Source organism: Glycine soja, chromosome 12, assembly GCF_004193775.1.
Source record: "Glycine soja cultivar W05 chromosome 12, ASM419377v2, whole genome shotgun sequence".
NCBI lineage: Eukaryota > Viridiplantae > Streptophyta > Magnoliopsida > Fabales > Fabaceae > Glycine > Glycine soja.
The window spans coordinates 12,218,741-12,231,079 of record NC_041013.1 but is presented as its reverse complement, the minus strand read 5'-3'; the positions used below and the strand labels follow the sequence as shown (position 1 = coordinate 12,231,079).

Genomic DNA, 12,339 nt, shown 5'->3' with positions numbered 1-12,339 from the left:
AGAAAGTAATGGCAAAGTTGAGCTCACTAATCAAAACAACCAAAAGAGAACAAATGGTCAATATAACTCTTAAATTTGCATCTCTTTGGCATTTTAGTTCTTTTTATTATGGAAGACTTTAGTTCCTGAAACCAAACTAAGAAAAACTTAAATAAATTCTTTAATTTTTTTAAAGATTTCATTTAAGTTCATGAAATCAACCTCTTTTTCTCATTTGAGTTTCTAAACTTTTGTTGTTATTATCACTTAAGTTCTTGGTCCATGGACAAAAAAAAACTAAATTCAGAGATTTATTTAAGTTCTCCTTAGTTTTAGAGACTAAACAATTAGAAAATACAAATTAAAGGACTAAATTATTTATTTACTCACCAAACTATTATAAGTCACCTCACACAATCCTGACTATGCTTTCACAATGCAATTAAGAATACGAACAAATTAGCAAAATATGGCAAGAATCTAGGGGTTATTTTGGATTTGGGTGAATCACTTTGGGGGCATGTGACCCTACTACAAAACCTCCCTCCACAAAAAGTGTAAAATGACAAAACTACCCTTGTTGCACTACTGTATTGGGACACAGTAAACAGACATTGACAGTAGCATGGGTATTAAAAGAAGAGTTGTTGGTAGGTGCATCCATTTTCGAAAGCTGAGAGCTTGGACATACTAGTGGCTGGTAGAAACATGCTATAATTTATGGAAATTAATCCTCTATATAGTTTAAAAGGTTCACTTGTCTTGTTCTAAAACCTAGTTTTATCAATCTATCTTGAATGGCCAATATCAGACTTCAATGCTCATCTTACTTTGGGGATAAGAAATTGGCTTATTTGCATTTTTTTACCATTGACTCTTTAATTTTTAGCAAATTTTACCCCAATAAATCAAGATTGAGTTAAGGTTATTTAGTGAAACTTGCATGAAATTCAACAACAATAGAATAAGGAGTGCTAACAGAAATCTAGGCTTGGGAAAAGCCAACCACTACAAAGCTATTGTCACAACAAGCTAGAAGGTGACTCTTATAGTGTATCTGGTTTAGCAGCAATGTTGGCATGACTAGTAGTTTACTTTGTTACTTCTCATTTGGCTTTGCCATAAGCAAACTATGATGGTCTGTAGGAACTCCAGTTTTTAGGATAATCACATGTTAATTGGTTTGGATAATGTTTTTAGGTAGAAAAACATTTGCAGCTTAGGTTGATGAACTTTGTCTACTATTCTCAGCTAAGTCACTAAGTCAGAGAAGCTTAACCCTCACTATGAGTGATAGAATTCAAGAACAACCATTTATTCACTGTCTATGATAGTAGATAACATGTTTGTGATAATTGACCTAATATCATTGAAGCCTGCAGTTGATATGAACAAGAGCAGGGATGACAGATTGAGGCAGATAACATGGCCACAACACCAAAGAATGTGGTTGTGATCCAGGATGCATCTAAAACACTTAATTTAAGAGTTTTTTATTGGATTATAAATGGCTTATCTCTTAAGCCACAAGATGTGGTGACCCTAGTTGCAATCCTTCATGAGGTTTATCATCCTAGTAAGTAATCTTCCACAGATAAGGAGCTTTTAAGATTAAATTTTTTTTTTATATGGGATTGTCTAACTTATCTCTAGTAAAAATGAGTCATCATAAATGATTGGTGCAATTAATATCTTAAAGTATATAAGAGAATTGCACCAATCATCTCTGTTGAAATTGTTTAACCTCATTTTTACATAGAGTAAGTTACACAACCCCTTTTGTTATTTCAAAAGTTTAATTATTTATCCCCACAAAAAAGAAAAGAAAGTGAAAAAAATAAAAATAAAAATCACAAATTTATCACAGATTTAAATAAAAACCACAGATTTAAAAATCACAGATTAATCAATGGTCAAGCAACCTCCGACAAGGTTTTTTGAAGCAGTAGAGGGGTAGTATTACTTGGAAAAATAGCAGATGTAAATTCCATATATAACCATAGTTTGGTTCCTATTTAGACTATGTTTCGTCTGTCTGAGGAACCATTTACATGGTTTTTACTTATGTACTCAGTACCTCTGGTACTTCTTTTACAATTATATATATACATATATTTTGCTGATAAAAAAAAATAGTGTTTAAGTAATTCGGGATGAATAACATTGTAACCCTTTTCAGAAACATATTCATTTTACTAAGGAGTTGATTCATTCCAGGTGTGGGATGCTTTCCCAACATCTGATTTCTCTGTTTTCTTTATATATTATTAAGTACCACCCTTAAAACAAAATCAAATTATGTGTACAAGCATTATTGACATATATATCTCAGAAGGCAATTGCGGCCACTAAACAACAATGAAACAAATGGATGACAGTGACACACGAATTAGGTCATGGAAAATAAAATCTATACAAATTACAACAAATACATGTTCGTATACAAACTAACAAATATCCATGGATATCATTCAAATTAAAACATGATGGAAAACGGAGAACACAGAGGTACTTACAGTGAGCGAGGCTTCAGCTACTGAACTAAAAAGGATGGTATCAAATAACAATAACCTGGACAAACATTACCATATAACATAAGTCAAAATTAGTTCTCAAATTATTTGACCTTAAAATTTAGCTATATCTCCACATAAATCACGACAAATTCTGAATTCAACAAAAATAAGGTGACCAATTCCTTTTGTTCCTTTCAAAAGCAGGATAAGAAGAAAAAGGAATACGATGTCGTGTTTTATTCCTGCGATTAGCCATTATATTTCACTCACTGCTTCAAAATATAACGAGGTTTTGTAGGAATTGAAGTAAGTAGTCCTTAACAATTGCATGAATAAATGATTTTGGTTTTTGGTATATCAGAAGGATAACAAGAAAACAAGAAAGACCAAGATGTGAAAAAACAGGCACTAGCAGAGGTCCCTACTGAGGAGGAGGCTGAATGAAACGAATAACAAAATCATAGCAGACAACAACAGAAACCTTTCAAGTGTGAAAAAAAAATTATAAACTACATTGTTATAAACATTACCTATAATGTGGCTCAACTTCACCGGAATGTGTTGCGGAGTAGTAGAAGACCCACAACCACTATTGAGACGCCCTAAGAAGAGATGAAACTGAATGAATGAATATTCCATCAACCAATGCAAATGCAAGTATAACCGGCCATTACCTAAATGCGGCCTTAGCGTTGACGGAGTTTATGACAAAGAGAGAAGGGGTTGCTAGCAAATGAGGGGGCGCATAGTGAGGTAGGGCACAAGAGAACGGGGTTACGGCAAAGGAGAAGGGAACGCGTAGTGTCTGATCGTAGGCGCCAAAGAGAGAGAATTAAACCAATAACGATACAAAGACGGGTCTCCAAACAGGATCATCTTTGTATGGTAGCGAGGAAAATCACGTGTCCGCCATGTGAAACCAGCAGTAAGGATACAAAAACGGGTCTCTGCCTAGGACCGTCTTTGTATCCTAGCGAGGAAAATGACATGTACGCCATGTGCAACGAGCAGTAAGGATACAAAGACGGGTCTCAGTCAAGACCGTCTTTGTCTCACAACCACGAAAATCACGTGACAGCCACATGTTAAAGCACACCATACAAAGACGGGTCTCTGCACACGACCATCTTTGTATCGTAGCGACGAAAATCACGTGTCCACCACGTGCAACCAGTAGTAAGGATACAAAAACGGGTCTCCGTCAATACCGTCTTTGTATTGTAATGACCAAAATCACGTGTCCGCCACGTGAAACCACTAAGGATACAAAGACGGTCCTGTGTACACGACCGTCGTTGAATCATAATCACATAATTGCACATTGCCATTGAGTCTGCAGTATACAACGGGCATGCGGAAACGACGTGGTTCGTTCCCTCTTAATTACGAATCTGCCACCGCCACATATTCTACGACGGTTTGATACAACCGTCGTTGAAGCACCAATGTAAAAAGCGTGTTTTTTAGTAGTGGTTCTTGTGTTTCAGGTTTCACTGTTGCAAATGCTTCTTGCTGCCCATCATCGAGGACAAACGGGTTATGTATTCCTAATCAAACACCATGCGAGAATAGAACCACATACGTCTTTTGGGATCAATTTCATCCCACTGAGGCTGCCAACCGAATCATTGCAATAAATTCATATAATGGTTCTGATCCAGCACTCACTTACCCAATGGATATCAAGCACCTTGTTCAGACCTGAATGATGATTCAATTCAAACTACGATCGTGTCCTTGAATAACTTCTTATCATGCAATAGTGATTTGTATTGAGCTGAATAACTGCCGAGTTACATATTCAAAGTCTTCTGTGCTTTTTCTTTATACTCCCGCTGGTAAAATATATTTACAACTAATTAACCTTTTTTATCAAAATGTTTACGATGAAAATTAATTAGTATTCAACTGTAAATTTGTCAATTTTCTACTGTCGATTCTAATAAATTACAAACAACTTATTATTTTATTTAGTAGAATAAAATCGTGAGTTGTTTTTTTGTTAAACTAGCAGTAATATAACTTTCAATTAGGATAATAATGAGATTACTAAAAAAATATACCAATTAAAATGAACATTTAATTCAACATCAAATTTGTATCAAAATTGTCAAATACAAGTACTTATAATTTAAACATTAATCTAATGCCTATTAGAGACAGAATCTACTCAAATAAAGTTCAATATCTTGAAAAATAAAGATACAATCAAATTTCAATTCGAAATACTAAACCTTCGAATTTGTTCATAACCAAAAAATTCTTATCGTAGTGCTCATGAAGCAGAAGCATTGGCTTTGAGGAGGGCAATCCAATGGTTCCAACAGTTGGGACATGAGTATGTTATGATTGAGTCAGATTGTTAGCAAGTGGTTGCAACGTTCCATAGTTCTCGTGTGAACATATCTGAGTTTGGTTTGATTATATTTCAATGTTGAGAACGTTTTCTTCAACAAATTTCAACATTTGTTTTGTATGACGAAAAGTGAATTTTGTTGCTTATAGTTTAGCTACAAAAATAGGTTATTTTGTTGGTCTCCATCACTATAGTGATTTTCCATCTTGTATTGCTTATAGATTTTGAAGGAAATAATATATAAGTTTATTCCTTTTACAAAAAACTAAGCGAAATAAAAATCTTTATAAATAAAGACATAATCAAATATAGATTTGACGCAGTGTTAAAGAATACTTTTTAGTTGTTAAAGAATGCTTTTTTAGTAAATTCCACTTTCTTTCCTAAGAATTTGTTTTTTTTACCGACTTTCCTAAGAAATGTTAGTATTGCACTGCTCATTCCTCTTGTGTTGACCAGTTGATGAATACAATGTTTTGTTTTTTGGATAAGACAAAATATATTGATAAGTGATGGAGTAACTTGATATATACAATTCAATGCATTTAACTTAAAAATATATTTTTAATTACAATATATATTAAAAGTTTTTTAGTTTAGCAAGTTATGTTTTACTAATTCTCATATAGGGACCATATACGGTTCAATTTGATGAGACGCTAGCTTAAGTCTTATAACCATAGAGAAATGACATTCCACGGGTTGGAAATTCCAAAACTGGTGGCAACACATCTATGTTATAAAGGCAATAATTAAATATAATTACGTTTACAATAAATTAAAACATTCAGGGAACAAGGCAAACAAAATTATTCTGTAGTTCAAGACTCCTTAAGGTAAAAGTCATGTTTGTACAGGTTGATGGTTAGTCTTTAATTACACAAGCAATGGCATGATGCCTTTGACCCTACTGTACAAAGCATGATATGTAGAAACTACCCTCAAAAAATATAAAGAGAGGGAAGAAAGAAAAGAAAAAGTGTTGCATCTAAATCTTCTTCTTTACTCCCCAATCTCTTTCTCCCTGAATATGAGTATCTATGCATTAGTTTTCAAATGAAGCAATTTCTCTCCTTATTCTTGCCCGCCTTTTCCCCTCCTAACTACAGTAGGTTATTAACTTATTTTATTTTTGCATAATATATAATTGCAATGCCTCAATATTATGAATTTTCTATGTATATATTTAATATATTTTCTCCACAACCCTTCATGGCCACTTACCTTTCATCTTATAACTCTCCACCACTTCATTATTCAAGGAATGAAAGGGGCACCTTCATGGAAGGGGATATGGGAAATCACTTGAGCATTACTAGGTCTATGTTGCCCTCCTTGTTCAAATGATATGAAATTTGAATGATAGTACCCAACATACCCATTATTGTTGTTTTTGTTATTCATTACCTCATGGACACTTTGACCCTTCATATGTTTCCCAGGAACTGATGAGTCTTTCATAAGGGAACCACATTGTCTTGGCTGTGTTTGGTAGAAAACCTTGGAGACCACTAACTCCCCTTCTTTTTCCTCTTCATCACTCCCAAGGTGGTATTGGTGCATGACCCAATTTGTTTTCTCTGGCTTTCTTTGCTTTCCATAGTTTGTGTAAAGCACAAGGATTTTCTTGTACCCTTTCAACTTGGCATTGTTGTAAACTGGCCTAGTTTTACCTGTTTTGTGCCAACGTGTCTCACTTCCATCCTCATCTGAGTGCACCTTTCTCCGCTTCCTTGTTCCTGTAGTGTATGCCTTGGAAGGCCGGTGAAAGAAATGGCGGATCAGGCCATCTTTGCTAACTCCTGCAGTAAAATTTCAATAAATTGACAATTAGATGTGAACCCATATGCTGAAAAAGATATAATAAAACTATATATAGATTTTTTTTTTCTACGAAATATATCTGAACAGATAATAGGAGACTAATCTTTTTAAGGTGTAAAGATTATTAAAATAAATTTTATCTCTTTCAACAAAAATCTTTTCTAAGGATTAGGAATTAAACCTCCAACAATTAATATACTTAAAAAAAACTCAATTATTTACTAACTATATTGTTGATAATAAAATTATATGTACTATAAATGTGTTTTTTCAGTATCTTAAAATATCATGTGTTTCAAAACGAGGTTTATTTGAATTTTATTCATTTTCTTTTAAAATCATGTGCTTTTAATCTTTAGTTGGTGAGTGACTAATTTTGTTTTTGTAGAACCTAAAGAGAGGCTAAAATAAACAACTGCATTTTTTGAAGTATATGTCTTCAATAAGACTAATAACTTATCGTCTAACAAAAGAACATTTTATACAGCGTGTATAATTAAGATAGGGAACAGAAGATAAGAAGCTAGGTACTGCGTAACAACAACAAGGTTAGTTGAAGGGTAATATCCCCTTTCTCTAAATGGCATGCATGTTGGATGGGGATTTAGTCCAAATTAAGGATAAGATAATTATATAAATAATTTAAACTTAACAAAGTAAATGGTCACATCTTCTACCACAAAATTGTTGCTTCAACAAAACTGATGTTTTCTTCCTCATGTTTCTGAAGCCGAAAGGTAAGTCACTTATGACCCTGTTATTTGGTAATTATGTAGCTATGCTCTGGAAGTCAACATATATCATAATAACAATAAAGATTTATTAACATGTTGGTTGAGTGGAATTGAATTTGATATCTCTTAAACAAAATTTTGGATTCAAATATCAATGAATAAATAAAATATTATTAGAAAAAGAGATCTTACTAAAAATATTTTTTCATAGAGATTAGTTATCACCAGGATTAAATGTAACTTATTAAACATATATTATAATGATTTTGCTCATAAAAAATACTAACATTTGAAAGTTAAGATTCAACAAAAATTAAGAAAAAAATTGCATTGAATGAACGGGAAGAAATATATTCTTTTGAGACACTACTTTTTATTAAATGATTGAAAATATAAATTAACCTATAATAAAAAAATATCAAAAAGAGTATATTAAAGAGGTGTTACACACTTCACGCATAGAGGATTTGAGAGTTGAATATATATATATATATATATATATATATATATATAGTATTTGACCTGGCAACTTCTCTGGATGAGTATAGCAGATTCCATTTTCGCCTTCAAGAGTTGGAATGAACTCATCAATTAGCGGATGAAGCTTATGAATATCAGATCGCACCTTCGCTTCTAAATGTTCAAGAATCTCTTGATCCGTGGGATCAAACTTCACTCCAGCAGGCAGTCCAGGTAAGTCATGAATTCCACCACCCTAAAATTATTCAACACCACAATATTTATTTAAATAATTTTTTCATAAAGAACGCCAAAAAAAAAAATGAAAAATGAATCAAACTAAGACAATTACATCAAAAGAAAAAAAAAGTACTCAAAAGGGTAATATTATCTATATGATATATATCATTAACAAAAAGGTTAATAATTAAGAACCTGATCTTGGCATTTGATATGATGACCACACGTAGGACAAGTTCTAATTAAGCTATCTTTTCGTCCCTCCACTATGATGTTATGATGATTGTTTTCAGAGTCACTGCACTGAGTCATTTCCTTTTATTTCCTCTTCTCTCCCTCACTCATTCCATTTATGGAGACCCTCTTTTCCTTTGTTTCCCTCTTCTGCTGCTATAAAACAAATGGCGAAATGGAACACAAACTAAAAGAGATTGAGGGAGACAAGAGAGGGAAACGTTTGAGTTAAGAGAAGGATTTAAAGTAATAATAATTATAAAAGGGAAAAAAGGGAAACTTGTCTCTTCTAAAGCTTGCTCCCCTCATGCCACTACTTGTTAAGGAGTAGTGGAAAGGAATTAAATTCTCTCTCACTTTTGCATGAGTAGTGTGAATAATATTGCAGTCCTTCCCAATAACCTGTGCTTTGCACTTACGAGAAAGTGAGAAAGAGATGCCCAAAAATCTAAATAGAGAATGAGATTAACAATTAGAGACAGGGTTGGTTGCACAGGGAAAATATAAAGAATATAAAAATGTGATTGCTTTGATCTCAAGTTTAGTCCTGCTTTGTATCTATGGTATGTGAAAACTTGCAGAAGACTAAATGTAGGGTTTTTCGTTCCCTTTTGTTTTTGCAAGTGAGTTTGTCCCTTTTTCTCTGACTAAAGGTAGCTCTGACGAGTTTCTTGAATAAATCAGGTTTTAATTTAGAAAAGAAACAATTAAAATATGGATAGTCAGTTGAGTGGGATTAGGGCAACCTAATGTATAAGCACAAAGAATTTAGGTCCAATGTCACCCTGGAGTGTAGATAAAGTTAAAAAACATAAATACCAAACAAAATTAAGAAGAAGAAATTAAATTGAGGTGAACAATTTGCAGCCAACCATAATTCCATTCCTTCACGTAGACTTCTCATGCATACCAAGAAACCCCTCCACTCTCTCTCTCTCATGTCCTAAGGTGACTTAGACAGTCTTAATTAGTTCTCAATGTCAACAATGGTTGTAGGCGTACATTATCTTTTGCCATATAGCAAAAGCAAACGTGATTTTGTGTCAAGAGGTTATTATTAAAATACTGGAAAATAGTCTTCAATAATTTTCAACATTTTTTCACCAATAAGATCTTTACTTCTCAAGTTTATTCTACACAATTGATTTGTCTATATGAACAAGACAGATTTTGTAAATTAATGAGTTTCCCTAAGATTGGAAGTACTGTCCCTACGTTTGCTTATGTGCTGGCAGTTGTTGAGTTCCGATCAAATTATGCCCAATTTGGTGACCCTCGTAAGGTTTGCTTTCCATGGAATTAAATATTCGTTTGGATTAATTTATTTTATATTCAAAATAGTCTAAAATTAAAATTTATTGAGATGATTTTTAAACGGATCGGAAAATATTTTTTTTAACTTTTTTTAATACCAAACATGCATATATAGATAGATGAGTATGTAACCTTATTTTTCTTATATCTTATCTATAATATCCACAAATCCGTCCATCCACTACACACGTGCAGATTGTTTGTTTTAAAAAAGTTTTCTGCTCAATTGGTTTGGATTGTAATTTTCCTTGCAATGATAAGTGCGTTTTGAATTGGGGTCAGATTTAGCCTTGCGAATGCATATGATAGGCTGATATTCTAGTTCATCTTAAAAGCAATAATTTATGACTTTCTAGTCATAAATTACAGAACAAAGGTGAAGAAATATTTTTTTTTTCATTCTTTAATTTCACTAAAATTCATTTTATATATTTTAATTCTACATTTCATCTAGCATACATATAAATATTTTACACTATTAAAATTATTTAGTATAATATAATATAAATAAACTTAAGAATATTCGTATTAGTAGTTTAGCTAATTCACTAATAATTCAATTATTAGTTAAATCAATTATTTAAGGTTAGGTTATAGTTATACAAGAATATTTTGATAAATAATTTTAGGTGTACATGCATGCGCTTCTTTTAGTTTAACCCAACAAATAAGTTGCTCCAGATGAAAGTCAAATATATATATATATATATATATATATATATATATATATATATATATATATATATATATATATATATATATATATATATATATCTGATTCCCATAAAATATTATTCCGTGTTTGTTTTACATTTTAACTAGAACTTATAACATGAGATATTACCAAGATACCTAAGAAATATACAAGTAATATATGGTTTTGTCTTTTAGGATAATATACTAGTAATAGTTAAACCTAGTTTAGTTAACTTTTTTTTAATCTTCGAATTTATTGGAAAAAAAATCTTCACTAATACGAAATTTAATAAAATAAATAAATAAAATCTAATAAAAAATTTATTTTTATCAAATTTTAAACTCAAAAACTTTGTTCTATATAATATCAGACTATACTTAATTAATTAATAGTTAATATTAGACCATTGATACTTGCATATTTTATATATATATATATATATATATATATATATATATATATATATATATATAACTAAACTTATGGATCTGAACCATGTACAGTCACTATTCCATATAAAGTGTGACCAGGTATCAGCCAAACATGTATCATGACCAATATAACTAGCATATGAGACCCAAATATATAATACCGAAATTTTCACTTTCTTCATTGCTAAAGTTGGTGATTCTTTGTCCTTCCAAAAAAAAATTTGGGAAGTCGTCACCAACGTTTATTTAAGAACAATGTTGGGAAAATAAAAAAGGATAAGGAATGGTCTATGATTTGGAAAAAAAGATTCGAAAGTCGTTTACGCATGAGAAAGATATTAGCACCCCATGCGCCCGTCATGAAGATGGTAGTCTTTAATTTAATGTACTAAAAATAAAGTGAATTTTTTAATTATTTATCTTCCCTTGAAAACATAAGTTATGTTTGTTATATTTTTGTTTATTTAGAAAAAGAAAGCAAATTTTTATTTTGTGAAAAAAAAGGATTTCGTGTTTTTTTAGATTTTTAGGTCGACAAGGAGTTTGTCTTCGCTCCTACGTATCCTCAAGTACAATGAGGAAATCAGACTTATGTAGTTCTTTTGATAGAAACAGTTTGTGTGTTGGGTTTTTTTTTTTTTAAAGATTTTTTTTAATTGTAGCAAAGAGTCATTAAAGCGTTGAACCTTGAAACAACGTTGAATTTTAAGAAAATAGTGGAGAGAATTACTTAAGGCATTGGACCTTCAAGTGATATCGAGTAATGTGCAAATTTTGTGGAGAAAAATGGAGAATCTCAAGTGTACTTTGTAAAGTCAAGCAAGTCGAAGACCAAGCATGACTTTCATGAAATTTTACTCACGCGTTATTGAAACACTACCAAGCAAGTCGGAGGCCCAACATAGAGTGCACGGAATATGAAAAAAGATTTCAGGTTTGCAGTAAACTTTGCAAAGTCAAGCAAGTTAGAGATCCAACATCACATTTGCTAAATTTACCCACGTGTTTATTAAAATACCACCAACCAAGTCAGAGATCCAATATGGAGTGCACAGATTGTAAGCGCGTACTAAAGAGTACTGACATAGAATTTCAAAATGATTAATGTAGTGTTAAATAATCAATAGACAAAACACACACAAATAAATCGAATAGGTATAGAAAGGGATAAAATAGAAGCGGAGAACACTCTTAGTAATTAAGGATGCAGGGTTAAAACATGGGGAAAATAAATAAGTGATGAAATATTTACAAAACATTATGAACTAAGCAGTTTTTGAAAAACAGGTCAAGCCCCAAAATTGAAAGAAGTGGGGTGTGCATGTAAATAGAAGTTTTTACTTTATTTGGGCTATCCCCAAAAGGAGTGGGGTGTGTGTGTAAATGAAGGTGTGACTAGTGATATTTATTTTATGTACAATTATTTTTTGAAAACGGGTCTGGCCCAAAATTGAAAGAAAAAATTGTATATATAAAAAAGGTGGTGCTTATAGCAATTTTTATTTTGTTTTTCCTTTTTTCATTATTTTTGGTTTTTTATTATAAAAAAAGATGG

General features: G+C 31.8%; 2 protein-coding genes across 2 annotated transcripts in view; one reads left to right on the top strand and one right to left on the bottom strand.

Annotated features, from left to right (window-relative positions):
- Positions 1–4,200, top strand: part of LOC114378732 (GDSL esterase/lipase At1g29670-like) — a 62,790-nt gene extending 58,590 nt beyond the window's left edge. The window contains exon 3 of the mRNA XM_028337364.1: positions 3,983–4,200. Within this exon, the coding sequence (XP_028193165.1) occupies positions 3,983–4,200 (218 nt within the window). The remainder of the gene's footprint in view (positions 1–3,982) is intronic.
- Positions 4,201–5,584: 1,384 nt separating this feature from the next.
- LOC114378540 (NAC domain-containing protein 73-like) lies at positions 5,585–8,958 on the bottom strand. Its single transcript, XM_028337157.1, has 3 exons — positions 8,304–8,958; positions 7,932–8,124; positions 5,585–6,653 (listed from the first exon to the last, which is right to left on the bottom strand). The coding sequence occupies exons 1-3, from the start codon at positions 8,418–8,420 to the stop codon at positions 6,109–6,111; spliced, it is 855 nt and encodes a 284-aa protein (XP_028192958.1). The 5' UTR covers positions 8,421–8,958; the 3' UTR covers positions 5,585–6,108.
- Between the last annotated feature and the right edge of the window lie 3,381 nt (positions 8,959–12,339).